Source organism: Pongo abelii, chromosome 5, assembly GCF_028885655.2.
Source record: "Pongo abelii isolate AG06213 chromosome 5, NHGRI_mPonAbe1-v2.0_pri, whole genome shotgun sequence".
In the NCBI taxonomy this organism is placed as follows: Eukaryota; Metazoa; Chordata; class Mammalia; order Primates; family Hominidae; genus Pongo; species Pongo abelii.
In genome coordinates, this window is record NC_071990.2 from 72,662,417 (window position 1) to 72,687,953 (window position 25,537).

General features: G+C 34.7%; 1 protein-coding gene across 40 annotated transcripts in view; it reads left to right on the plus strand.

The window, feature by feature from the left end:
* Positions 1-25,537, plus strand: part of RIMS1 (regulating synaptic membrane exocytosis 1) — a 512,927-nt gene that overhangs the window by 199,346 nt on the left and 288,044 nt on the right. For 37 of the 40 annotated variants that reach the window (XM_054557696.2, XM_054557698.2, XM_054557734.2 and 34 more), the window contains 2 exons: positions 8,922-9,135; positions 11,945-11,956. In XM_054557696.2, coding sequence (XP_054413671.2) covers positions 8,922-9,135; positions 11,945-11,956 — 226 coding nt within the window. Of the gene's footprint in view, positions 1-8,921; positions 9,136-11,944; positions 11,957-18,403; positions 18,595-25,537 lie in introns of those variants that run through there. The other 3 variants (XM_054557694.2, XM_054557695.2, XM_063724846.1) reach the window with 3 other exon arrangements.

A 25,537-nucleotide genomic window follows, 5' to 3' on the forward strand; every position in this document is an offset into this window, starting at 1 on the left:
TTGTTTGATGAGAGGAATGAGCAAGAACATTGTCATGGTGGAGAAGGACTCTCAGATGGCATTTCCCTGGGACTTTTTCTACTAAAAATAGACTAACTTTATTGAAACACTCTCATAATAAGCAGATGTCATCATTCCTTGGCCCCCCAGAAAGTGAGCAAGCAAAATGGCTTGAGCATCCCAAGAAACTGTTGCCGTGACATTTGCTTTTGACTGGTCTGCTTTTACTTTGATTGGACCACTTCCACCTCTTGAAGGCCATTCTTTTGATTGTGCTTTGTTTTCAGGATCATACTCATAAAGCCATGTTTCATCTACTATTAACAATTCTTCAAATAAATACTTTAGCATATTTATCCCACTTTAAAATTTCCATTGAAAACTCTGCTCTTCTCTGCAGCTGATCTGAGTGCAATGGTTTTGGCACCCATCAAATGGAAAGTTTGGTCAACTTTAATTTTCTAGTCAGAATTGTGTAAGCTGAACCAATTGAGATGTCTATCGTGCTGGCTACTGTTTCTGCTGTTAATTGTCAGTACCCTTCAATTAGGATATGAGCAAAATGATTTTTTCCCTCACAAATTGATGTATGTGGTCTGCTACTACAGGCTTCATCTTCAACATCATCTCATTCCTTCTAAAAATGAGTCATCCACTTGTAAACTGCTGATTTATTTGGAACATTGTTCCATTAATTTTTCATAAAGCGTCAGTGATTTCACCATTCTTCCGCTCAAACTTCACTTGAATTAATTTTTATTTTATTTATTTACTTTATTTATTTATTTATTTATTTTGAGATGGAGTCTCGCTCTTGTCACCCAGGCTGGAGTGCAATGGCGCGATCTCGGCTCACTGCAACCTTTGCCTCCCAGGTTCAAGCGATTCTCCTGCCTCAGCCTTCCAAGTAGCTAGGATTACAGGTGCCTGCCACCACACCTGGGTAATTTTTTGTAATTTTTAGTAGAGATGGGGGTTTCACCATGTTGGCCAGGCTCCCGGCTGGTCTCGAACTCCTGACCCCAGGTGATCCACCTGCCTCAGCCTCCCAAAGTGCTGGGATTGCAGACGTGAGCCACCGTGCCCGGTCACGTGAAATTTCATGTTTGTTCTTGCTTCAGTTTTAGAGGAATTCATGTCGCTCTCACAGGAGCTCTTTTCAAACTTGTGTTTTATCCTTCTTAGTGCCTCAAACTATTAGTAGGTGCTTTTCAGACATGTTGTAACAAGTTATTACAAGTTCATTTTGGTGCAAGAAAGTTTTGAAAATGCATAGTTTTTTAGTAATACTAATTTTCTATGAACTTTTTGAAGACCCCTCATATAAGTAATTTGCTTGGGGAACTGAATCTATTTTTTAAATTTCCTGGTGGGGGCAAAATGCTTTCCACAGTAATGTGGGCTTAGTGTATGATGAAGAAAAAGAGAGGGAGGGAGAGGAGAGAAGAGAAGAGAGGGAAGGAGAGGTGAGGGGAGGGGAAGGAAAGGAGGGGGAAGAGAGGGAGGGGAGAGAGATAAAATGGAAAATGAATGGGAAAGGGAGATCTTAAACTCAGATATTGTTCACCCATGGTACACTGGAAGGAATTAAGCAATTTGACATAGATTAGAGGATTGTAGCTGAAGTGGAAGACTGACCCTCACAATATACATTTCAAAATCATTTATGAAGTCTTAAGAAAAAGCTAGAAATCTGAAAACGGAATTTCATAGACTCTCCTGCAGCTAGAATTCCTGATGTAATTTAGGTTCCATCAGTCAAATGTGCTTGCATGAGATTTGAATTGAAACTGAGTTAGATGCAGAGCCACAACAACATACTGGGCATCATTTTCCTGGGATCTCCTGCTGTGGCTCTTGTGGTGGCTTCTAGATCAGAATACCTTAGCTGAGGTGGTAGGACACTAACACTAGCCATTTGGACAGTGGCTTTCTGATTTCTGCGGCTTCCTGATTGAGGAACTTTGGTATTTTTGTTTTGTTTTGTTTTTTGTATTAGACAAGGTCTCACCCTGTCACCCAGGCTGGAGTGCAGTGGCATGATCATGGCTCACTGTAGCCTTGATCTCTGAGGCTCAAACAATCCTACCATGTCAGCCTCCTGAGTAGCTGGGTCTACAGACATGCACCACCATGCCTGGCTAATATATTTTTAAAATTTTTTATAGAGATGGGGTCTAGCTTTGTTGTCCAGGCATTTCTCAAATTCCTAGGCTCAAGTGATTCGCCCACCTTGGTCTCTCAAAGTGCTGGAATTACAGGCATGTGCCACTGTGCCTGGCCTGATGGTGGAACTTTGAGTCGTTAGCTTGTGATTTTGTTTTGAGGGGCATTCCAAGAGATCAATCCAAGACCCCACAACCATCCCTCTTCCAACTATTTTGTAGCAGAAAACTCCATTATTTAACCTTTTTGTCTAAAAGACTGTGCTGTTTGTTATTTTCTACTCAACTCTGACACAAGAAGCCATGATGTACAAACATCATTAAAAAAAATAATAGTGACCCTTGAAATTTTGTGAAATTTTACAGCTCCTCTATTATAGAGTGGAATCAAAAAGGCAATTTCACTAAAAGAGGGACAATTGTGTTGTGGGGACAACAAAGAGTTTTTTAACTGTACAACTATATGACTTACTGTCCTTCTTTGACACTGGTACATGCTGTCATGAACTGCTAATTTATATTTGTGTATAACTTACTTTCTAAATTGATTGTACATTCATTGAAGTCAAGAACTGTGAATTTATGTTCAACAGTATAGTGTGATGTCAAAATGTGTATAAACAAGCCTCCAACCTACTAGACTAGCAAAACATTGAATTTCAGTCATTATTAGGGCTCCCTCTTGGACAACCCCCATGTTTTTTGGAAGCTCTTAATCAGTCCATCATTCTCAGAACAACTCTCCTGGCTTTAATATCCATGCCACTAACTTCATAAGGACTTGGTGGTGCCCATGTGCTAAGGTTGACGAGGGAACGCATGATGGTACTGATCTGTTTTCTGTGCCAAAGGCGACAAGGGAAACAGAGGCCATGCTTATTGTTTTCAGCACCTATGCCCTTCCACCATTGTACATACATCCTAAAGCAATCCTCCATTTGGGAGTACTGCATGCAAACTATCCTGGCCTCTGCCCTGCTTTTATCTCAGAGAAAGCCCTCACCTGCTCTCAGAAGCTGCCACTTGCAGTTTTAAAACTTTGAAACAATAGCTTCCATCCTTTCCTCCTCTGGAAAAATCCAGTTCTATTTGCCTAGACTTCATAAAGGAAATCCAGGAAGAAAGGTAGAATTTTCTCCTAGATTCTCATTTCTTTGGGAAAGGGAGAAGAAAAAATACAAAATAGAAAAATGTGAATTGCTGCGCTAATTAGAAGGATTTCTCTACATTCCACTATTACGATCTACTTGTTCAACAAATACATATTGATTTGTACAAATGTCATCAATAATTGCTTGTTAAAATTATTTATTTTGCATTCATAGCATGATATTTAGATTTTCAGACATTTACAGAATAATATTTTTTCAGGCATTCATCTTTGTTTCTTTCGAAATATATACTATTAATCACCCAAACAACTTTTTTACAAATTGAATTTTAGAGTTTCTTGAATTGAATGTACAGTTATTAAAATAATGCAACAATTATTATATAGTGAAACAATGAGAAAAAACAGAACCTCATATCCTGGGAGAAAGTTTCAATATCAATGCTTTTCTTTTGATAGCATTGTATATTTTATAATACTCTCCATTTTCCATGTGGATAATTTAAATCTGTGATTTGTGATCATATATTTTGTCAACCTCACTAGTCAATAAGAATATATTGTTAATTCTAAAATCGAAGTGTACAAATAAATTTCACAAAAAGGTTTTACATTTGCAGTCCCACGTTTACTGTAAGACCATTTAATAAAATATGTATTTCCATTTATTATTCATAATAGAACACTGTCACAAATTTGATATAGATTAAAGCATTAAAACATCAGATACAAAAAATAAATGTGCTGTTTATGGTTTCACTACCAGTATCTTGCTTCCAAAGGCACATTTTATTATGAGGACAGCATCTTGACAACATGAGATATCAGAGTAATGTAAGGGGAATATGAATTGAGAAAAGGGCATTAAGGTTGTATTTTAAGAGAACAATTTAATAGAACAGTGCAGGTTATGGAATAGGTAGATTTTAAGGACGTAGGAGTGAGGAATGCCCTCTCTCCCTTCCTTCCTTCCTTCCTTCCTTCCTTCCTTCCTTCCTTCCTTCCTTCTTTCCATAATATTGGCTGGTAAAATAAGGAGCATTGCAGGAAATAAGTTGGAGAAGTTGACAGGGACCTGAGTTGGACTTTTTCTTCCAGAGCAGAATAAGAGAATATTATCTGTAAGTAAAGGAAGAGACCCAGAAATAAAAAATATTTGAAAATTAAGAGAGTTATAGGCTGAGAAAAAGCAAGCTCTTTCTTCTCTCATTATACTCCCTACTGGGATGTCTATACCAGTAGTTTAAACAAGACCTGCTGCTGAAACAAAAAAGGAATTTCTAAAGCACATGAGAGGAGGGCATAGATGGGTACAGGTCACCAAGGGCCAGCATTCAGAAGGATGTGATTCCCTGTAGAGTTTGGAGTGATGGCTGTGTGAATGGCCTCATGAGCTTTGGGATGAAGCACTTGGTGAAAAGCTGCCCCAGGCCACTTAGGTATGTCCCTCTGGGAGAAGAACACGGTGCCCTGGTGGCTGTCTTCCTTAGGACCTACTCCAAGATCCTCCATGGAGAAAGTGAGAAGCTAGCGATCTCGCCGTCATAGCTCAGTGGAGAAGTCTCATCCAACCAGCTCACTTGCCATGACCAACTAGAAAAGGAACAATTGCTGCCTGCCCACCTGTCACAGACAGGAAACCTTCAATTCTATGTAGCCCTGATTTGTTATTCAATGCTATTTGATGAGATAGCACTGAATCTTTTTCTTTCTAATATGAAATCATTCATACATACAAAACAGTATTATAAAACATATATGCAAGGTGTAAAGAAAAAATAAACTACATCATGTAACCCTTCCGCCACCAGCTTAAGAAATAAAATGATTTTAGTAATTTTGAGGCCTAGAGTTTGGGAAAAGTTTAGATATGTATTAAGCATATGTATGTGTGTGTATATATATATATATATATATATAAGCATGTGTGTATATATGTGTATATATACACACACACACACACACACACAGAGAACTCAACAAGATTAACTAGTAAGTTTAATCTACTGGATAGATAATACATATGTTATATGCAATTAAGTTTATAATTGTCATGTGCAAAATAAAATGAATACTTTTTAATAGTAGTTTACACTCTGTAGTAATGCTTTTAAATTTAAGTTCTATACCAGTTTTTGTTTGTTTGCTTGTCTGTCTGTTTTTCTTAATAATTCCCTGAGATCTCTTTTTTCTGTCCTTTTATTTCAAACATTCTGTGCCTTTATATTTTGGGCATATCTCTTCAAAACTTCATTTAGCTGGATTTTTAAAATCTAATGTAATGATCTTTGTCTTTTGATGATGCTTCTTGTAAAGTATAACACTTGTGATTCCTCATGTGTTAGTTTTTTTACCATGTCATACTGTAATATTTAATTGTTCTGCTTTGTCTGTGTTTATGTATTTATTTATTTTAACTCTTATCTTCTTTTGGATTGACTTTTTTCTCATTCCATATTTTTTCCGCTACTGGTTTGGATATCATACAACTCTATTTCAATTATTTTTGGTGAATACCTAACTAAAATTTTATTTTCAATCACTTGTACAAGAGTTAAAACTGAAGTTCTTGGTCACAGAACCTCAGTGCATGTTTCTTGGCATCTGCTTCAGAGACATGTTACTTTTCTGAATTACTTTTTCTCTTTAATTTTTATCCTTTGAGAATTTGCATACTTTCCAGCTCAAACGTACATTAAAAGTTATCTTTTTAAATATTACACCCAGAATTTTTAGTGTTTTGTGAAGTAGGGTGTATTAGGATATGTTGTCCTCAATATGAACTTGTTTGTAAGTTGTATGGATTTTTTTCTCGAAACAGACTAAGTAAAATAATACCTATATGTATAAATTTTCCATTCAGCAAATATGTGTGTGTATTGGCTGCTACTAAGGAACCATATGCCTGAACTATTTGCTAAACTGCATTTCCAATATTGTTTACTGTTTGGTAGAAGAGAGCTGTTATGTGCAGTAATAAAACATAGTAAAAATATTAAATGGTCTAAGAGTGACCCAAATGAAATGCTATGAAATTGCGATAGAGTAAGGTTTTATCTCAGTAGTCAGTGCCCTGCATGTATACATTGTACAAAGATTTCCTGAAACAGGTTCCCTTTTGATTGCACCATATAAAATTCCTGTATGTTTGAATTTAAAAACACACAGAGGCTTTGGTTTTCAAGCCATTATATCTTAGCATAAAGCACATACTAATCAGGAGTTGACAAACTGCTGTATGGGCAAAATCTGGACTACCATCTATTTTTGTAAATAAAGTTTCGTTGGAGCATATTTACATTCATTCATTTACATACTATCTGTGGCTACTTTCCTACTACAGCAGAAATGAGCAGTTGCAAAAGAAACTACATGACCCTCAAAGTCTAAAATATTTACAATCTGGCTTTATTCCAAAAAGTTTGCCAACACTCATACTACATCATGTTCTATATTTTAGAATAAGTTTATGGGGAAACTTTTTCCTTAGCCTAGTTTTCTGCTTCTCATTTATGTTTACTTCAATAGATTTGATTCGGTGGTTCTCACAATAAATATTTATTTATGTACTCTATGCTTAGAGTTTCCTTGGTTAGATATATTTACTTGCTCTTATTCCTTATTATTATTATTATTTTATTTATTTATTTATTTTGATGGAGCCTCTTTCTGTCACCCAGGCTGGAGTGCAGTGGTGTGATCTCAGCTCACTGCAAGCTCCGCCTCCCGGGTTCACGCCATTCTCCTGCCTCAGCCTCCCGGGTAGCTGGGACTACAGCCCCCGCCACCACGCCTTACTATTTTTTTGTGTGTGTGTGTGTTTTTAGTAGAGGAGGGGTTTCACTGTGTTAGCCAGGATTGTCTCCATCTCCTGACTCATGATCCGCCCGCTTCAGCTTCCCAAAGTGCTGGGATTACAGGCATGAGCCACCGTGCCCTGCCCTTCCTTAAAATAATTTTCTTTAGTGGAAGAAGTAAGATTGCCAGTGCCATTTTGCATGATAACTTTTGAAATAACAAGTGCCCACAGTTGTTTTCTACTAGCTTGACCCTAGATTAATTACACTTAAAGTATAAAAAGTTCAATGTATCAAATAACTCTTCAATAAATTGACCAGATATTCTTGCATTCATTAAATGAAGTATCACATATATTCCTTTATGAAGTGATATTAGCTGGCCTTTAAATTGGGAAATATTTCAGATCCTAAACTACACTGTTATGTGCTGGTGCTTGGATGTTTGCTTTAATTATTGGAATTAAATAGAAAAGGTGTCAACTGGCAAAGCAGCAAAGGGATTTGAGAATTTTTAAAGTAATCACAGAAGTTCTGCTTAAGAGCTATTAAGGTTAAAAAGAAAATATAATGAAGTCTCAATACCTCAAACACTGCAGTACCTGGACTTAACTTATTTGATTCTATTTCCAGGGAGTATCAGTTCTTCACAGTTATCTTAGACTGAGAACATCAAACTAACGCCTGAATTAACAAAAGCATCTGTGTACTCTGTGTCCTAGGGAATACTCAAATCCAGAAAACTAGCTCAGATACCCAGATGAATTTGAGCAGGAGTCCCTCTTTTGGCAAAATAGCCAATGACTATTGGCTAGGCTCAGGACATCTCTCAGTTCTCATTTTCAAAACCAAGACATCCTTCCACTGGGGCATTCACTGGATGTTCTTGTGTTCTATTCAGAACAGCAAACAGTTCTGTTTATAGAGATTTAAGATTGGGATTTGAACTGATGTCGATGGGAGGAGACTTTAATCATATTAAATGTGAACATTCTAGTGGGAGGTTTCCCTAGACAACTTTAGTTGTCACCACAGTCAGTAGTTAATCAGGAGTGGTTGCTGGCAAGCTTCATACATATTACCTGGTTAAAATAATGAAAAATTGGACTATGTAAAAATCTGCATATCTACAAGGTAAGATTTAGAACTTTTGATGTGAACTGGAAGAACTAGGAGCTCAAATATAATGTAAAAGCTAACATTCTGTGTACTGTATTAAATTAGATACTTGATGCCAAATAGATAAGTAGCCTCCAGGAATGGGGGCAAAGGAATCTATTTTGTAGAAGACAGATTGCCCAGCAACATAGTCTAAAACAATATTTTTCAAAGTATGCATCATGCTCAAATACTGGGTCATGGAATCAATTTAGTGTGACAAACTTATTTTTGAGTTATATTCAGTGTTAAAGTTAGAATAGGATAGAATATAGTAGAGTACATCATATGTATTTAGGCTAAATATTTTGTGTAATTTTTGTTTCAGTTATATGCACACATGACTGTAGTTGTAAAGTGTTGAGCTCTCAGTTGAAATATTTTGAAACATCTAAAAGAAACAGAGGCATGGAATAGATACTCAAATTTCCTTGCTGGCGACAAACAGTGCTTATGTAGCTTCTACATACACATAGTTCAGTGCTAATAAGCAAAACTGGGATTATGGAATCATGCTAATACATACCCTACCTTTGAAGGTAAGGTTAGTGGGGAAAATAGCTTTGTATGTTTTGCTTTAGTTCAAATAGCTATGCTTCCTTTTTGTTAGGAAATATTTCTTATTTTGTTTGTTCTTGGTTTTGTCTTCCACTATTTACTTAGTTTGCTACCATTTTCTCTTTTGCCTAGGAGATTGCATCAACAGTTTGAAAGCTATAAGGAACAAGTGAGAAAAATAGGGGAAGAAGCACGGCGTTACCAGGGCGAGCACAAAGACGATGCTCCGACTTGTGGAATCTGTCATAAAACAAAGTTTGCTGATGGGTGCGGTCATCTCTGCTCCTATTGTCGCACTAAGTTCTGTGCGCGCTGCGGAGGCCGCGTGTCTCTACGGTCAAACAACGTGAGTATCCCATGAACATAAGGGGCGTTGTGAATGTGGATAAAAACTATTATGCCTTCCAAACATGAGAACACGTGCATCTTAGAAAGCAGACATGTGCATAAACATACACATTAAAATGAACCTCCCTCATTTTGTTCATGTCCTTAATAAGGTAGTGGAATACTGATGAAAATAATTCCTAAAAAGAACTTACTTTATCTTTGTTTCTTAATAAATGATTCCAATTCAAAACCAACAGATTACCTGTGAGAATTCATTTAGTTTTTGAAAAATGCAGCTAATGTAGATTTAATATTATCATCAATTATAAAACTCTTGAAAGTTATGACCAATTCTTTTACAAAAGTTAACTACTTTTGATTTCTGTAACATTAGTATTCACAATGAATGCATGTAAAATGCAAAATAATTGAATGTCATATATTAAGCAATGATTAGCCTCTATGAGAGTAAATTCAGATTTACTGACATGTTAAAGAAATATAGTGGCAAGCTTATCTCATGGAAATTATTTAGATATTTAAAGTCTATTGAGATTTGCACTTCTCATTTTCTTCTCTATAAGATATATTCTCACCTGATGATGTTTCCTTATTTGGCTTAAATAAGAGCTACTCCTGTTATGCCAGTACTTTAAATAAATGCAATTTTTGAAGCATTAAGATGCTAATATGATAGGAACCAATATTATTATTTACGAAATACTAGAGTGATTCTAATAAATATTTAGTTTAGAATACATTTTAATGTTATACTTTATCATATTCTCTAAAATAGTGCAGTATAATTATTTATAGGGAAATCTGAGTTTTCCTTGATAGAGATCTGAAGCTTAATGTAGAACAGTTACAAGTATGTAGCTAAAGAATTCTCAGTGTTCCTGTAAAGAATTTGTCATATTATCTAATCATTAATATATTATAATACAAAGTCATGTTTAAAACTAACACGAAATCTTTAAGCCCTCTTGATATTTCTCTAATTTGCACATTACAGTTAAATTTAAAACAAACCTCCCAATCAACATTATATTCTTTAGTAGTCTAGTTGAGTTATAAGTCAGATATTCTAAAATTTATTCCAGTGGACTTAAGACACTGAGTATGATCAATATATCTTTTTTTTTTCTTGAGACAGAGTCTCACTCTGTCACCCAGGCTGGAGTGCAGTGGCATTTGGCTCACTGCCATCTCCACCTCCTGGATTCAAGTGCTTCTCCCACCTCGGCCTCCCGAGTAGCTGGGATTACAGGTGCCTGCCACCATGCCTGGCTAATTTTTGTATTTTTAGTGGAGACGGGGTTTCACCATGTTGACCAGGCTGATCTCGAACTCCTGACCTCAGGTGATCCGCCCATCTCGGCCTCCCAAAGGGCTGGGATTACAGAAAGGGCTGGGATTACAGGTGTGAGCCGCTGCGCCTGGCCGATCAATATATCTTACACTTTAAGGTGAGACTGTTACTGCCTCTGTGGCTTTAGGAAAATAACTTCTCTGAACAGTTTCTTTACCTATGAAGACTGGATAGTAATATTTACCTTGTGTGGGTGTTATGAAAATTAAATAAAAATAATTAAAATCTAGGTCTTTATGATATGTATATTTAATCTTTCTTTAGGGTCCCATTCTTATGACTGTGTAAGCTTTCTTTTCCTCTCCTAATAGTGATTTGTTATGGGCAATCATCGTATGCCACCTTATAGGCTTTCTAAAATAAACTTGGATATTAAGGTTGTATCTGGCACATAGAAAGTGCATAAGATCTATTTGTTAACTTTCCCTTCTATAGTGCTCTTTAATACACTATTTTGGAAGAAATTCTTACAGGTAAAACTTGGAGACAACATCAAAATACTAAACAACCCATGTGGTAAGGACACTGTTCAGTCTGAAAAGATGCTGGCAGTGAACAATGAGGCGCAGATCAGCTGAGTGCTAGTGCTGGCTAAGCACCCACAACTGTTAAATGCTTTTAACTTCCCATTATAGGTTTGAGACATGCCAATAGCAATACAGTTAATGATTGATATATTAAAGTCATCAGGTCTTAAAAAGGAGAGGGTGTTTAAAGAAAATTGAGCTAGGAGTTACTTACGCTTTGGAGAGGATACTCAGGCCTAGTGTAGTTCATCTTTACTAAACCCATCCAACCTTGGAAAAAATATTTAAAGGAACAAAATAAAAGAAAGCACACATCTTAAGATATTTCATTTGAAGCACAAGACAAAAACATTGTATAAAGTTGTTTTTTTCTATGACATAAACATTGAAATGTGTATCACAAATAAATATTGCCTGTGGAATAATTTATAGCCAAAATAATTAACATATTTCTCTTCCCATTTTTATTTATTACAAACATTTCTCATTCTTTACATTTTCTCAAACTATGACTATCAATATTTTAACAATAATTTGACAAAATTATTCATACAATTTTATGCATTTTAATAAAATATTTTTCAATAATAGGTAGACTACATGTGGTAGTGAATTAACCTTCTTTATGAAGAATATTTTAAATCTAGATTTACTAATCCAAGTTTTAAAATATTAGGAAATTATTGTGCCTAACTCTTGTATCTAACATATAGCAGGACCCATAATGTTTGCATTTTCAATGAAGGATTGAACAATTACTATTTTTTAGGAAAAGTAAACATTTACTTTTCAAAATAGTTGTGCTTTAATACTTTGAAGAAACATAATTGTTTTCTTAAAACCAGTTTATTAATACATGGCTCAATTTTGTTTTTCTTTTCTTTTTCTTCTTTCTCTACTCTGCTTCCTTGGATGCTTTCCCAAAGGAGGACAAAGTGGTTAGAATCCATACTTTCTTTTCTATCATTTGTTATTGTATTGTTGTGAACTTTATTAAGTGAATGTTGCACCTAGTGTTGTTAATAACTATATTTCACAAGAAATTATATACTAGGAAGAGCTTATTTCCAGTTCTCATGAAAAAAAAATGAACATTTAGGAGCATTACAGAGTTTGATATTAATAGATAAAGTCTGGATAGTTTGAGTTCATGATGACAGTGAAATTTTAATATAATTTATGTCATTGCAAGCTCATTTATCTGCTTGACTCTGAGTTTTGATGATTATTCCAACTACTTTCAGAAACAATAAATTCTGATGGGCTCTACTTTTTTCAGCATGCAAAGGCAGGTGATTTGAAACTTTATTGCGGAAGGAATGGAAAACACTTAATAGAGGGAATGGATCAAATTCAAGTAAAGAGGCCAAAGTATAATTATTTTTCTATAGAACACTAGTAGCAGAGTTGTCATATTGAACCACATTTTGCCTTTTTCTTCTCTCCTATGAATATGAATAACTTGTTAGGAGAATAGAAGGTCACTTTTAACTCTTATCAGCTGTAGAAACCACAGAGGCTCTTTGTGCCTGGGAAGATAGGCTCCAAGTAGAATGTTCAGTCAGCCTTTCCTTTGTATACACACTATACACCTTCATTTGGTGTAAATTACTATACACCTTCATTTGGTGTAAATTGTGTACATACTATACACCTTCATTTGGTATAAATTACACCTTCATTTGGTGTAAATTGTATACATACTATACACCTTCATTTGGTGTAAACTTCCTCACAGCTCATTAATCTACCAATATGAGAATGAGACAACGAGTATTTCAGGTTCAATATATCAACTGAGCTGCCTTTGTTCAAAAATTTTAAAGCTTATATGATACACTGCAGTGCATAATTAGCAAGTATACCATTAAATTGAACATTAATCTGTGTTTCTAAATTTATGCTAGGATACGCTCATCGATTTTTTCTATGAAAAAGAAATAGAGTTGAAAAATTATATAGGATAATCTATTTTTGCTATTTGTTTTTGTCTGTACCATTGATTGTATGTGGGATAATTTTAGGGGATATTATTATAATGCCAGTTTCATCAATATTATTACTTTGGATGAGTTCACAGTCAAAACATGGGTAAAGTTCCTTTAAAGAGTAAAAGTGTAAGTAAATAATGCTGGTGTTTAGGCAGATTTGGTGATAAAATTTAGACTGCTCTCCTGTAGGGCTGGCCAAACTCACTATCCCTTTGACAGCATTTCACATAATGGTAGGTTATTTGTGCTTATGATTATAGTGTGATGAGAATACAGGTGGGTTTTGTGGACTTAGACTAAAAATAGAGTGGAAAGACCTGTAAAATATAATCACTTTCAATTATTTTCTTCACTTTGGTTAGAATGTATGTATCTATCACTTTATTTTTAAGTACTCTGTCATAATTTCTTTAAACACCATTTTAGCCTATTGAAGGAGTTCAATGAATGGCCTTTCTAGCCAAGGGAAACTGAAGCCACATTTTGTCTTAGCCATGTTAAAGAGAATAACTGACTATTAAATGCAATACTTTATTGCCAGTTCTTTCCTTATTCCTCTGATCTATTTTATTTTTAGTAGAGAAATTATAATTTACATATGTGTGGTGTTGGTATGGGTGGAAAGGGAAGAGAGATAAGGGTGAATAAAACTTTTCTAAAAGTAATCTTCATCTTGATCAATATAATAATAATAAATTCTACTTGATCTGTTAAATTGGTGAAGAACTGTGATTAAAATAAAGGAGTATGTGATATGAAGTCCTAATAATAGCTAATTTATAAATGTTTCCTTTGTTAAGCCCAGCAAAAATATTTTCATATTTTCCATATCAGCAATATTTTATTTTTAAAACTTCATCCTCAGCCTAAATCATATCTAATAATAACTTGGAAGATTTTGTATTTACTTATAAAGAAAATTGCTGTCATAAAGAATGACTTTGTAATGGGCATATGTAATGGTTGATAAAAGAAAATTATGCTGTCAAGTGCACACTCTCATTGGCAAAATTATGATTATATTTTTTACTTCATTAAAAGCCCTCCTTGAAACCTAAATATATAGCAATACTGTAAAATTTCCCATAGCCAGTTTAAATTACTTTTGTTTTACTATTTGGTGGTAGAGGATTGAATTTAGATAGCTCTCTTGATAATATTTAACACTTTGCTGCTGCTAAGCCAACTGAATTGAATCCTGCAAGTTTAATTCCTTTGGGATTTCCCATAAATTTTCATCACTATTTTTTAGTAGGGACGATTGGTTGATGAATATAGCAACTAAAATGAACTTGCTATGTTTCTAGTTCATCTATATTTTCACAAAGAAAGTGTCAGGTTTTATAAGTTAAGATTATTCTACAATAAATGTTAGCATTACTCTGAAAAACAGAACCTTACTATTTTCTTACTCTTTCAACATATGAAAGCTGCATATACCTACCTTTTAAGTATCACATATAAAAAATAATTTTTTTATCAAAGTAATAACAAGACACTAAATTGACAAAGTTACAATTTTTCAACTAGTTTTTCGTAACTCTCTATTGATGTTTAAGACATCATACTAAATAATATGTTAGTAAATAAATATGCTTTTATAGAAAGACTTATAAAAGGTGGGAACTGGCTTGGATGGGACAGGATGTTGGCTTGAATAGTACAGTGCCAGCTGAATTTGAACCTGGCTGTATTATAAGGTGTTGTCTGTGGGATGGTTGATTCTTAACGGCTTAAAAAACATTACTCTCAAAAGACTCAACTCTTAAATACCAAAGTGATGATTTGTTTCTTTCTCTGGCTAGCATTAAAGGCAACCAAGAAAAATAACCATTTTAAAAATGATTTGCATGATTGCATTAAATATTTATTCTTATTATGAAAAGTCTTCTCAGAGTTATCCATATTTAGCTCATGGCATGATGAAGCATATGATCCTAATTTGCAACCTTCAATCTTTTGAAAAAGTGATTATAAGAGTTTGCCTGGACCCACTTTTATGTTTTCTTCTTTTCATCTGGATGTTTTGATAGGTTTCTCTGACAAAAGTTCTCTTTGAAATTCTTCCCAGAAAAATAACATAGGTCTATACAGAAAGTTTATAAATATAGATAAATATATCAATAAGAAAAGTTTAGAATGTATCAAGAGAACTTTCATTTGGCAATTTGGCTGATTAGATTTCACAAGGTGTCTGGTTTTGCTGAGCTTATCCTAGAGAGGAATAAAACATCAAATTGCAGAAACTTTTATGGAGATAATTCAGAAAGCTGTGAATTTTTTATGATAAATCTATTTTTGAAATTTGCTGGCCTGTTTTTGAGATTTGCTAGCCTGTTTTAACCTCTTGCATTCAGCCTTACTATTCTTTAAACTTCATATGATTATTGCATATTGCATATTATTGCATATCATCAAAGTTCTGGTTAGTCTTGGTTTTGTACCTTCCCGCATCATCTTTTAGTACAGTTATAAAATCTGTTTCAAGAAATTATAATTTTTCGAATCAGTATTAAATAAGGATTCATAGTAGGACTATGGGAGCTGCTCAAGGGTATAGAAAATTAGCCTTTTCTAGTATAAGGAAAGGGCTATGGTAGAAAGAGCTTCCAAAAAGTTAAGGACTATGGACAAAATTCTTGATATTTTTGTGAAGATACGTTGTCAAATCTTACGTTTATGTATCTAGGAGTGGAATTACTGGGTCACATGAAAACTATTTATCCTTTTGAGGAACTGCCAAACTTTCCCCAAGCAGCTGCATAGCAATAAATGGGGGTTTCAATTTCTCCACATTTTTGTCAATGTTTGTTATTGTCTTTTCGATTAGGAGCCATCATATTGCAAGGGAATGAAGTAGTATCTCATTGTGGTTATCATAAAACTTTTTTTAGCCAAAATTATCAAACTTGTTTGATATCTCCGATGATTCAGTTTGTGTGAACTTTTATTCATACATAAAAATGCTTCTAGGTTAGTAATTCCTTGAGAATGAATTTTTTAAGACATATTCAAAGTTTTAGAAGTTCAATTTTTTTCTTCTCTGGGGATTCTTTATTTCTCTAAATTAGAATTATATAGGTACTTATTAATCTGTATAAGTCAATCCAAACAGGAACTCTGAAATTTAAGATTACTTGGAATTTAATATCTGTCTGTCTGGACTAACTATCCCTAGGATGCAAAGTATGAGATTTTTATGACCAGTTGAAAAGACTGCTTTTTAAGCTCACAAAGAGAACTAGCAGTTTCAGTTTTACCTCTCAGCCATAGGTCCAAGATTAACAGAGAAACTTAAGTGCCTACTTTAAAAGGCTATTCTTTCATGGTGCGTAATATATTTTCTCTAGTGAGATTTCAGTAGCATTCAAACAGATGCACATAAATACTGACAACCAAATTTTCTGTCATCTGCCACCCAACTTTCAATATATGCCTCATACCTGCCATCCAACAGATTTCATGGACAGGGAGCTCCTGACCACTCAACAGCAGTTACCTATAATGGAGCTTCTGCACCATGGAGCTGGAAGTGGGGATAAGAAATGTTGGTAGCCGTTCCCTCTGGGACTGATACTGCAGTCTTTGAGAACTAGGGAGAGAGAGAGCCCATTCACTTGGCTGTACCTACCAAGAATAGAATTTTCATCTTGCTGAGCATGGAGCAGAGAAGAAAGGAAGTTGGTTGTGGCTCAAGTCTCTTGCTGTTCTTATAAAAATTTAGTAGAGTTTCTCTAATGGATGTTTCTACATTTGCTGTATACACTTCAGACAATTTTCAGATACTTTAAATGGCTATTTTTTTAAAAAATAATTTTTATTAGTTATAGTTGTTTTGCTGGGGAGAAGGATCTGCAGAGGTCCTCACATTACCAGTCTGGAGCTACTCAAATAGACTCTTCATAGTTTTGTGTTAATTCATCCATTCACTTATTATTTATTGAGTTATTTATTTTTGAGACAGAGTCTCTATCACTCAGACTGGAGTGCAGTGGTGCAATCACAGCTCATGGCAACCTAAACCTCCCAGGCTCAAACCATCTTTCCACCTCAGTCTCCTGAGCAGCTAGGACCACAGGTGTGCCTAGCTAATTAAAAAAAATTTTTTTTTTAATTTTTGTAGTTATAGGGCCTTCCTATGTTGCCCATGCTGGTCTCGAACTCCTGGGCTTAAGTGATCCTCCTGCTTCGGCCTCCCAAAGTACTGGAATTACAAGTGTGAGCCACCACAGCAGCCTTTTTATTCATTTTTTATTCATTTATTTATTCATTTGTTGGCTTACTGTCATCAGTAGTCTCTTTTATAATTATTTTTATTTCAAAATTACTATCTCATTCTTTTCAATAAATGCATTTTACATAGTAATTCATGCCAGGATGCTCTCTTCCTGTTCATTTTAATATAAAAGTTATTTGTATTCAAGAAAATTCAGTTGCATTTCATCACTAAGCTTACTTTTGTTTAACCAAGCAGCCACTAAAATTAATTATTATAATTAAGAGTAAATTCTATTCCTTGGGTTACATGAACTCATTCATTTATTCATTTATTCAGGGACTTTTAATTTAATTTTATTATGACTACATTAGGTTAAATAGTTAATATGCAATGCAGATAATAAACACTTTCTTTTGCAAGTTTATTATTTAATAAATTCAGCTTAAAATGTGTATCTATATGCATATGTATACGTATAGTATAACTATAATGCTATGTTGATGCATAATAATTTTATGAATGTTATATTAAAGAATAAATAGAATTCCCTCAGATTTCCCCTTAGTGTACAGGATGACAACTGTCTAGTAATTCAGCCAACACCCCACCAAACCTTTTAGTGCCAAAAGCATCTTGTGCCGATTTTCTTATAAGCCTCAAGTCTACTAGACCATGACTATTCCTCATATTCTATTTATTAAAGCAGTTTTGAAGATATTTTTTAAATTTTGGAAAATATGTTCTAAATTTATTAGTTTTGCAGTTACTTTAAAAACTTTAAAAATATGTTCTAAAGCTTGTAACCATAACTTGAAATTAGGTATGTAGATCTTAAAAAGTCCTTGTTTTTATATATGGCCTTACTAAGGCATTTAACAAATACATTTATTCATTGGCCAATTTATTTTGTTTTTCTATGTATATATGCAATTGTTTTTTCATACGTAAGCTTCAACAGCAAATATTTTGTTTTCAGAAAGTAATCCTTTTGAATCACTTTATAATGGTGGCAAAATAATTTTGTGCATTTAATTTATGAACATCTTTGTTATAAAAGACTTAATTTTTATAAAAATCAATCAAGTTGTTTTTATTGACCAATAAAGTGCTGTTACAGCAAATTACATGGGAAAGAGTAGAAAACTAAATCTTTCAGGGAGAAAATAATATGCCTTGTGACTCTTCAACTACTTCTACGGAATTTGAAAATGTCTGTGTCTTTTAAACTACATAGAAACACAGAAAACCAACGATGTCAGTCACTGAGCCAATGTGCAATTATAATGTTTTTCAGTACAAGCTAAACCAGGAATGACAATCACAAGGAGAAGATGCACTTGACGGACAGTATCACAGAAGTTTCTAGGTAGGGCAGTAAGTCAAGCCTCAGATCAGTAGTTGGGATTTTTCTTGTTTTGTTTGTTGCTGTTTTTGTTAGTTTGTTTGTTTTGTTTTACTTTTAGACATGGTTAAAACTTGTATTACTTTTTACAATTATTTTTTTAAATTATGTGTCAGACTAGTGTATGATTGTTCCCCATAAAAAATATATCTTCTGAAATCTATGTATTTTAGCTCTCTTTAAAATTTACTATTGCTAGAGATGCTTAAATTGTTATTAGATATGAAAGGACCATTTGGGAGGACTCTTGTATATGAGATTTACGCATCAAATGTTGATTAACTTCACTTACCAGCTATCAATAACTACTAACTTCTCTTAGTATATCTTTCTCTTATATACTTTCATACCTATTTTCAGTTTCTCTCTTTGTTGAAGTACTTTTTGTCAAACTTTTTCCAATTGATGAAGAGCTGTCTATCAAAGGGTCAGAGCAACTCAAATGCCATCCACCATGCAGAGTGCTCCCTGAGTGTCCCAGCCAGAATTAGCTCTTTCTGCATCATTTACACTTCATCATTATCACAGATTCCATTTTGATGTGTGAGTTTCGGGCAGGTAAGGAAAGAATATATACACCCTTGAATACTCTGATGAGCACCTGGCTTGAAGAACAAATAAGAGAACATAAAATCCTGGGGGATAATAGAAATGAAACCCATCCAGGTGCGGTAGCTCACGCCTATAATCCCAGCACTTTGGGAGGCCACGGGGAGTGGATCACCTGAGGTCAGGAGTTCAAGACCAGCCTGGCCAACATGGCAAAACCCTGTTTCTACTAAAAATACAAAAATTAACCAGGCGTGGTGGCAGGTGCCTGTACTACCAGCTACTTGGGAGGCTGAGGTGGGAGGATTGCTTGAATCCAAGAGGTGGAGGTTGCAGTGAGCCAAGATCGCATCACTGTACTCTAGCCTGGGCAACAGAGTTAAGACTCCATCTCAAAAGAAAAAAAAAGAAAGAAAGAAAGAAAGAGAGAGAGAGAGGGGAGAGAGAGAGAGAGAGAGAGAGAAAGAGAGAAAGAAAGAAAAGAAGGAAAGAAAGAAAGAAAGAAAGAAAAAGAAAGAAAGAAAGAAAAGAAAGAAAGAAAGGAAGGAAGGAAATACTAAGTTAGGTGACAGTACTGTTTTGCTTCTTAAAATAGTTCAGTGGTGATGATGTGGTCAAAGGACAATTAAAAACAATGGAACTGGGTAGGGGCCAGTTAAGGGGTTATGAGAAGATATTTATACAAAATATACCAAATAAATTTCATATTTGTTGGGAAAATGCTAATTAAATGAGAAGAAATAAGTTCGTTTCAATTCTGACATATTATATGTGTATTAAATATTAATAGTGGTAGCTGCAGTAAATCATTCTTAGAAACTAATGTTTATTAGGCATGTCTTTCTCAAACACTAGATTGATCACAAGGCCTAATTCCTGTGACGTTTATATCAGAGATTCCACAGCAGCCTTAGCATTTGCTGGTATCAGCCCAATTCCATTGTTTTTTGTTTGTTTGTTTGTTCTGTTTTGTTTTGTTTTATTGTGTTTTGTTTTTGAGACAGGGTCTCACTCTGTTGCCCAGGCTCTAGTGCAGTGCCATGATCAGGGCTCACTGCAGCCTTGACTTCCCTGGGCTCAGGCCATCATCCTACCTCACCCTTCTGTAACTGGGACTGAAGTGAAATCTCCTGTAGCTGGGACTGAGGTGGCTGAGGCCATCTTCTCTTCCTGCAGCTGGGACTACAGGTGCCTGCCACCATGCTTGGATAATTTTGTGTGCGTGTGTATGGAGACTGGGGTTTTACCATGTTTCCCAGGCTGGTTTGGAACTTGTGGGCTCAAGTGATCCTCCTGCCTCTGCCTCCCAAAGTAATAGGATTACAGTTGTGAGCCACTGGGCCCTGCCCAGTTCTATTGTTTTTAATTGTTACTCTTTGACTACATCATCACTATTTTAAGAAACAAAACATTTCTTTTTAAGAAACAAAACAATACTATCACCTAACTTACTATTTCATTTCTATTATCTACCAGGATCATATGTTCCCTTATTTTTTATTTAAAGCTCTCTCTTTTCATGGAGATTGAGGAAACAAAAGACTATCCTCCTGCCCTCACTGTGGGTTAACTACAAGTACATGTATCTCTTTTTTCCCAATCTATATTTGATTCTATTTTTCCTCTAACTTTGAAACTTTAAAACTAAAGTTTCAGTTTTTAGTGAAGAGTAAAAGTTGTGATCCTAAGATGAATTAGTGGATATGGTGTATAAAAGGTAATAGGGAGTGTCTAAAATAAATTAAGAAATTGTATATTAGCACTTGTTGTGTTTCCACCTCAAAACTATTCTTTAAAAAGCAAAGTAATTTTGATGAGTCTGTTTTGGATGTCTTTAACGTTTCCTTGTATTCAAGATAAAAGAAAAAATTGTATAAAAACATGGATAATTGGCAGTGTCTTATTAAAGTTGCTTAGTTCTTTGTGTGCTCTTTTGATCTGCAGGCATGTCTTTCTTTAGCCTTGACCATTGTTTCTCACCTACCTACTTTGACCTCTCCTTTCTATTACCCAATGTATGTTGAATTTTCTGTACCTACCTTCTCATACTTTTTCTCATCATCTTCACCACCTTCCATTAGTAATATTTTTCAAAATCTCAAAGCTACTCTTATATGATTATTCATCCGGGTAAATTTGAATAATCTGAAAACAAAATTTTGTGATAGCAGGTTGTCCTCTTTTCATGGAAGAAATGTCTTCTCATAACCCCTTAAGAATATGAATTGCAGTTTTCTTTTTAATGTAATTTCCCCAAATTCTTGTAATACTGTATAATATGGCTGTCTCTTAGAGAAACATTTGCTCTGATTCCTCAGTAAAGTTCCACTTTTTCAAGTTTTCATCCATTGGTTTGTTTTTGGAATTTTATATTGATCTTCTTCTAAATTTTAGTTTTAGATAAAGAGGAGAGTTTTACTTTTCTATGAGTCCCATCTGTCCATTTCTTAAAAAGTCTGTGAAAGATGCAACGAGTAGGATGCCAGGCAGCAGGGAGTTCAGGGCAGGGTTTCTGGGAGAGGTCTCTCTCTGGGCCACTCCCACTCTAGCATTCCTAGTCTGCATTCCTTTGGTAGTGTCCTCAGTACTGTTCAGGGGATTCAGATTTCTTTCCCCACAATTGTCCCATGGATCATACTTGTCTCCAGCCTCTGGAGGTGCCTCTGAACTTCCAAGTATCTATAACAGAGTTCTAATTGTCCTAGTAAACAGTGAGGAGACCACCAAAGAGGCTTCAGCCTGGTAGTCAAATATATTAGCAGATGTTTAATAAGCATCTCAAATTTAACGTGTAAAAACCAATCCCTGCTTTAGCTCTCCAAACCAGCTTATTCCAGCCTTCTTCACTGCAGTAAATGACTAATACATTATTAAAGTTAACAAAACTAAAAACCTTGAAATCCTCCTGGCCTTTCCTCTCCCTGCATCCAGTTCATCAGGAATTTGGCTCTGTCTTCAAAATATATCCACAATGCAACCTCTTCTTACCACCTCCACTTTCGCCAAACTGGTCCAAGACACCATCTAGTCTGGTTTATTGCATTGAACCCCTAATTGGCCTTTCCTCTTCAACACCTCATCCCCCACCCGACTCCCAAAGACAAATCTGAGCAAGAATAATTGTTTGAATGTGTAAACCAGACCATGCCATGTACATCTCTGCTCAGAACCCTCCAATAGCTTCCCATCTTATCCAAAATGAAAGCAAAGACCCTACAATTGTACTCAACACCCTGCATCATCTGTACTCCACGCATACACACATCCTTTCCTGTCACTGTCCTACCTGCCTGCTACCTTCTGCTCACTGTATTCTTCCTGGCCCCAGTGCATACTAAACAAAGCCCTGCCTCAGGCTCCTAGCATAACTCTCTTTTCCTGGAACATTGTTTCCACTCCTCACTCCCAAACTCTCTTCAGGTCTGTGCTCAAACATTACCTTATCAAAGAGGCCCACTGTAATTACTCCATATAAAATCGTAGCCACAGCCCAACCATAGAACATCCTTTCTTTTTACCATGTTTGATTTTTCTCCACTGTACTTCACCCTGTGAAATATATATCTATCTCTTTCTTTGTTCACTGCCAGCTCTGTAGAAAAGGGGGACTTCAACTTTGCAGTATTCTCAGTGCCAACAAACTTGCCTGGCACAGGTAGCCACTCTAAATATGTGATGAATGTTGAGAAGTAAGTGTTTGACTTCTGAGTTTGTGGAGTCAGCTTCATGTTACCAGGGCAAAGTATCACTTCTAAATTGGCACAATCCCTCTACCTTGAGAATCCCAACAGGCAAAGCCCTGCTGTACCTGGTATGCTATATTTGCCATGGAAAGGTAATGAAATAAATGAAATTTGCAGCCACAGGGCAGTGTGCAGAGTCATGGTATAGTTATTAAAGGCTTTTTCTGCCCTCACCCACTTCACCCCCCATCTATCCTTGCTCTAGGATCCTTGCTCTAGGATCCTTGCTCTAGGATCCTTGCTGTAGTTTAGGGTTCTCTGGGGAAAATCTGTTTACTTCAAAGGCTTCCCTTTATCTGTCTTGGATCATGGATTGACCATTGTTTTACTAGGCTTGATTCTCATCTGTATGACTTCCAAAATTTTCTCAAGGTTTCTACTTTATTAATGATTTCCATCCTTGTGTCATGGAATATGTCTATATTTTATTCTTATTTTTATGCTTTTATAGCATTTGAAAGATTAGGAAATTGTGTTTTTGAACTGAAACTTTGTTGAGTAATTTTGATAACGTTGAACTTTTGGAAAAATAATGAAAGGCCTTGAATAGAATAGTAGCCCTCTGCCAGTTGAATAACTTTTAGCTTTTATGTTGACATTCTACACGATTAATTTTTTAACTTTCTTTTGAATTCTAGAATAAGCAGCAAAAAAGAATTAAAAATTACTTTTTTGGTAAATATATTCAAATATTACTTTAGTACTTTTATTTTCTTTCTTATAAACCCCAAGTGTTTTTTCCTCTTTAATTCTTAATATTTGCAACTCTAACTGGGCTGATCACCCATCAGTGAAATTCAATGAGTTTGTATCCTAGTGACTGCAATGGGAAAATACACAGCAAAAATGCAAATGATATTGAAATATCAAAGAAAAACATAGGATTCTCAATTAGTGGTTAGTCCTATGCAATAAATGCTGTATGCAAGACACTTTTTAATCATTTCACTCCTTGCCCTAAAATACATAAAAAGACACCAATAATGTAACCTGTAGTATATTCATTTTTTAATAATGAGACTGTTTTATGAACTATAATTATGTCAAATATCGAATGAACATTAAGTAATTATTCTTTAATGCATCTCAAAATTATTTTAAAGAGAAAAAAGTTTCAAATGTAGAAACTCATTTTTGAACTGTAGCTACTTTGTCATTGGTGAAGTAAGATATTGTGGTGATTAGAGAAAATGAAGAAATTAGAATTTGACTTGACACAATGTAGTAAATGTAAGTAAGTCAAAAATATACTTTTATAATTTGTTTTTAAATTTGTGTATTATTTTAAATGTGTACAGAGTAGTTTCTAATATGCATTATTTCATGGAATTGTATTCACACTGGAGTCGTATTAGTTATTACAAGCAAAATTCTTTATAGGTATATAAGAAAAGTGAGGCCAGAGAAGTTTAGTGATTTTCTATACATCATAAAGTTGACAGCATGTGGTTGAAAATCCAGGGCATGTACCTCAGAGCTCCTGACTTTTAAAATAATATCATTTGATTAATTTATGTCAAGATAAATTATTGTTATAAAAATTTTATGCTGCTTATAACAGATTTTACAGGAAATATCAAATTTTTTTTGTTAATTCCTTTACTTTGCTGTTTGCTTGGGTGATATGAGCCATGCTTAATTTTCATGGTGCTTTTGCTCAGCCTTTATCGTACTGAAAGTATAGTAAGCACTCAGTGAACTTTGAATGAATGAGTGAATGAATGAATGGCACTTCTCTGTACCTTTTTTTCCTTAAGTTGTTTTGAAACTCCAGTGTTTAAAACTATAAAACATAATTTTGTATTTTAGGATATGTTTCCTAAAATAAAATCATTAGAACTGTACTTAGCTATTGTTGTGGAGCTGTCTTATCAAACCTATGATCTCTGGCTTTGCATTCTCTACTCTATTCAGATTTTATGGTATGAGAGGGATGTTTGGTCTTCTTCCTCACACAAAGTTCTAGAAGATACTTGAGCAGAATAAAAAGAGGCTCCCACCAGCTCTTTTGTTTATCCACGTCCAAATATAAATTACCTACTGAAGGCTGCATATATGATAAGTGGAAACAGATAAATTTTATTGTTTTGGACCATTCACTCAAATCTTTTAAGTAATCCAATTTCTGTTTCATGAATGTTCCTAATCTTAACACTTCTTGGTCAGTGATTTATTATTAATTGGAATATATTACTTAAATTCATACCTTTGATTGACATATGAGTAAGATTACAGACATTGAATTTTCTTAGACATACCTAAAATAGCACATTTTTAACAAAGAATAGTATTATTAGAAACTGATTTTATCCATTATTTTAATTCACTTTTTTATTAGAAAGAGCATCTATTGAGAATTCTGTGACCTAAATACATAATGTATATAGTATTTTTGCTATCCTTCGTATGTCAATCAAATGTACAGTGTCAAGTTGATGAATTTACAAAGCGATTAAATTTGTTACCTATATTTGAGATTGCCTTTATCTAGGTTTGTCAATGCTCTGTAAGAATTTCTTCCCACTTAGACTTTTGGTTAATGCATTAGAAAGTATTTGAGTAAATATAATTTTCTAAAATAATATTATTCCATAATAAGTTACTCTATGTTTTTG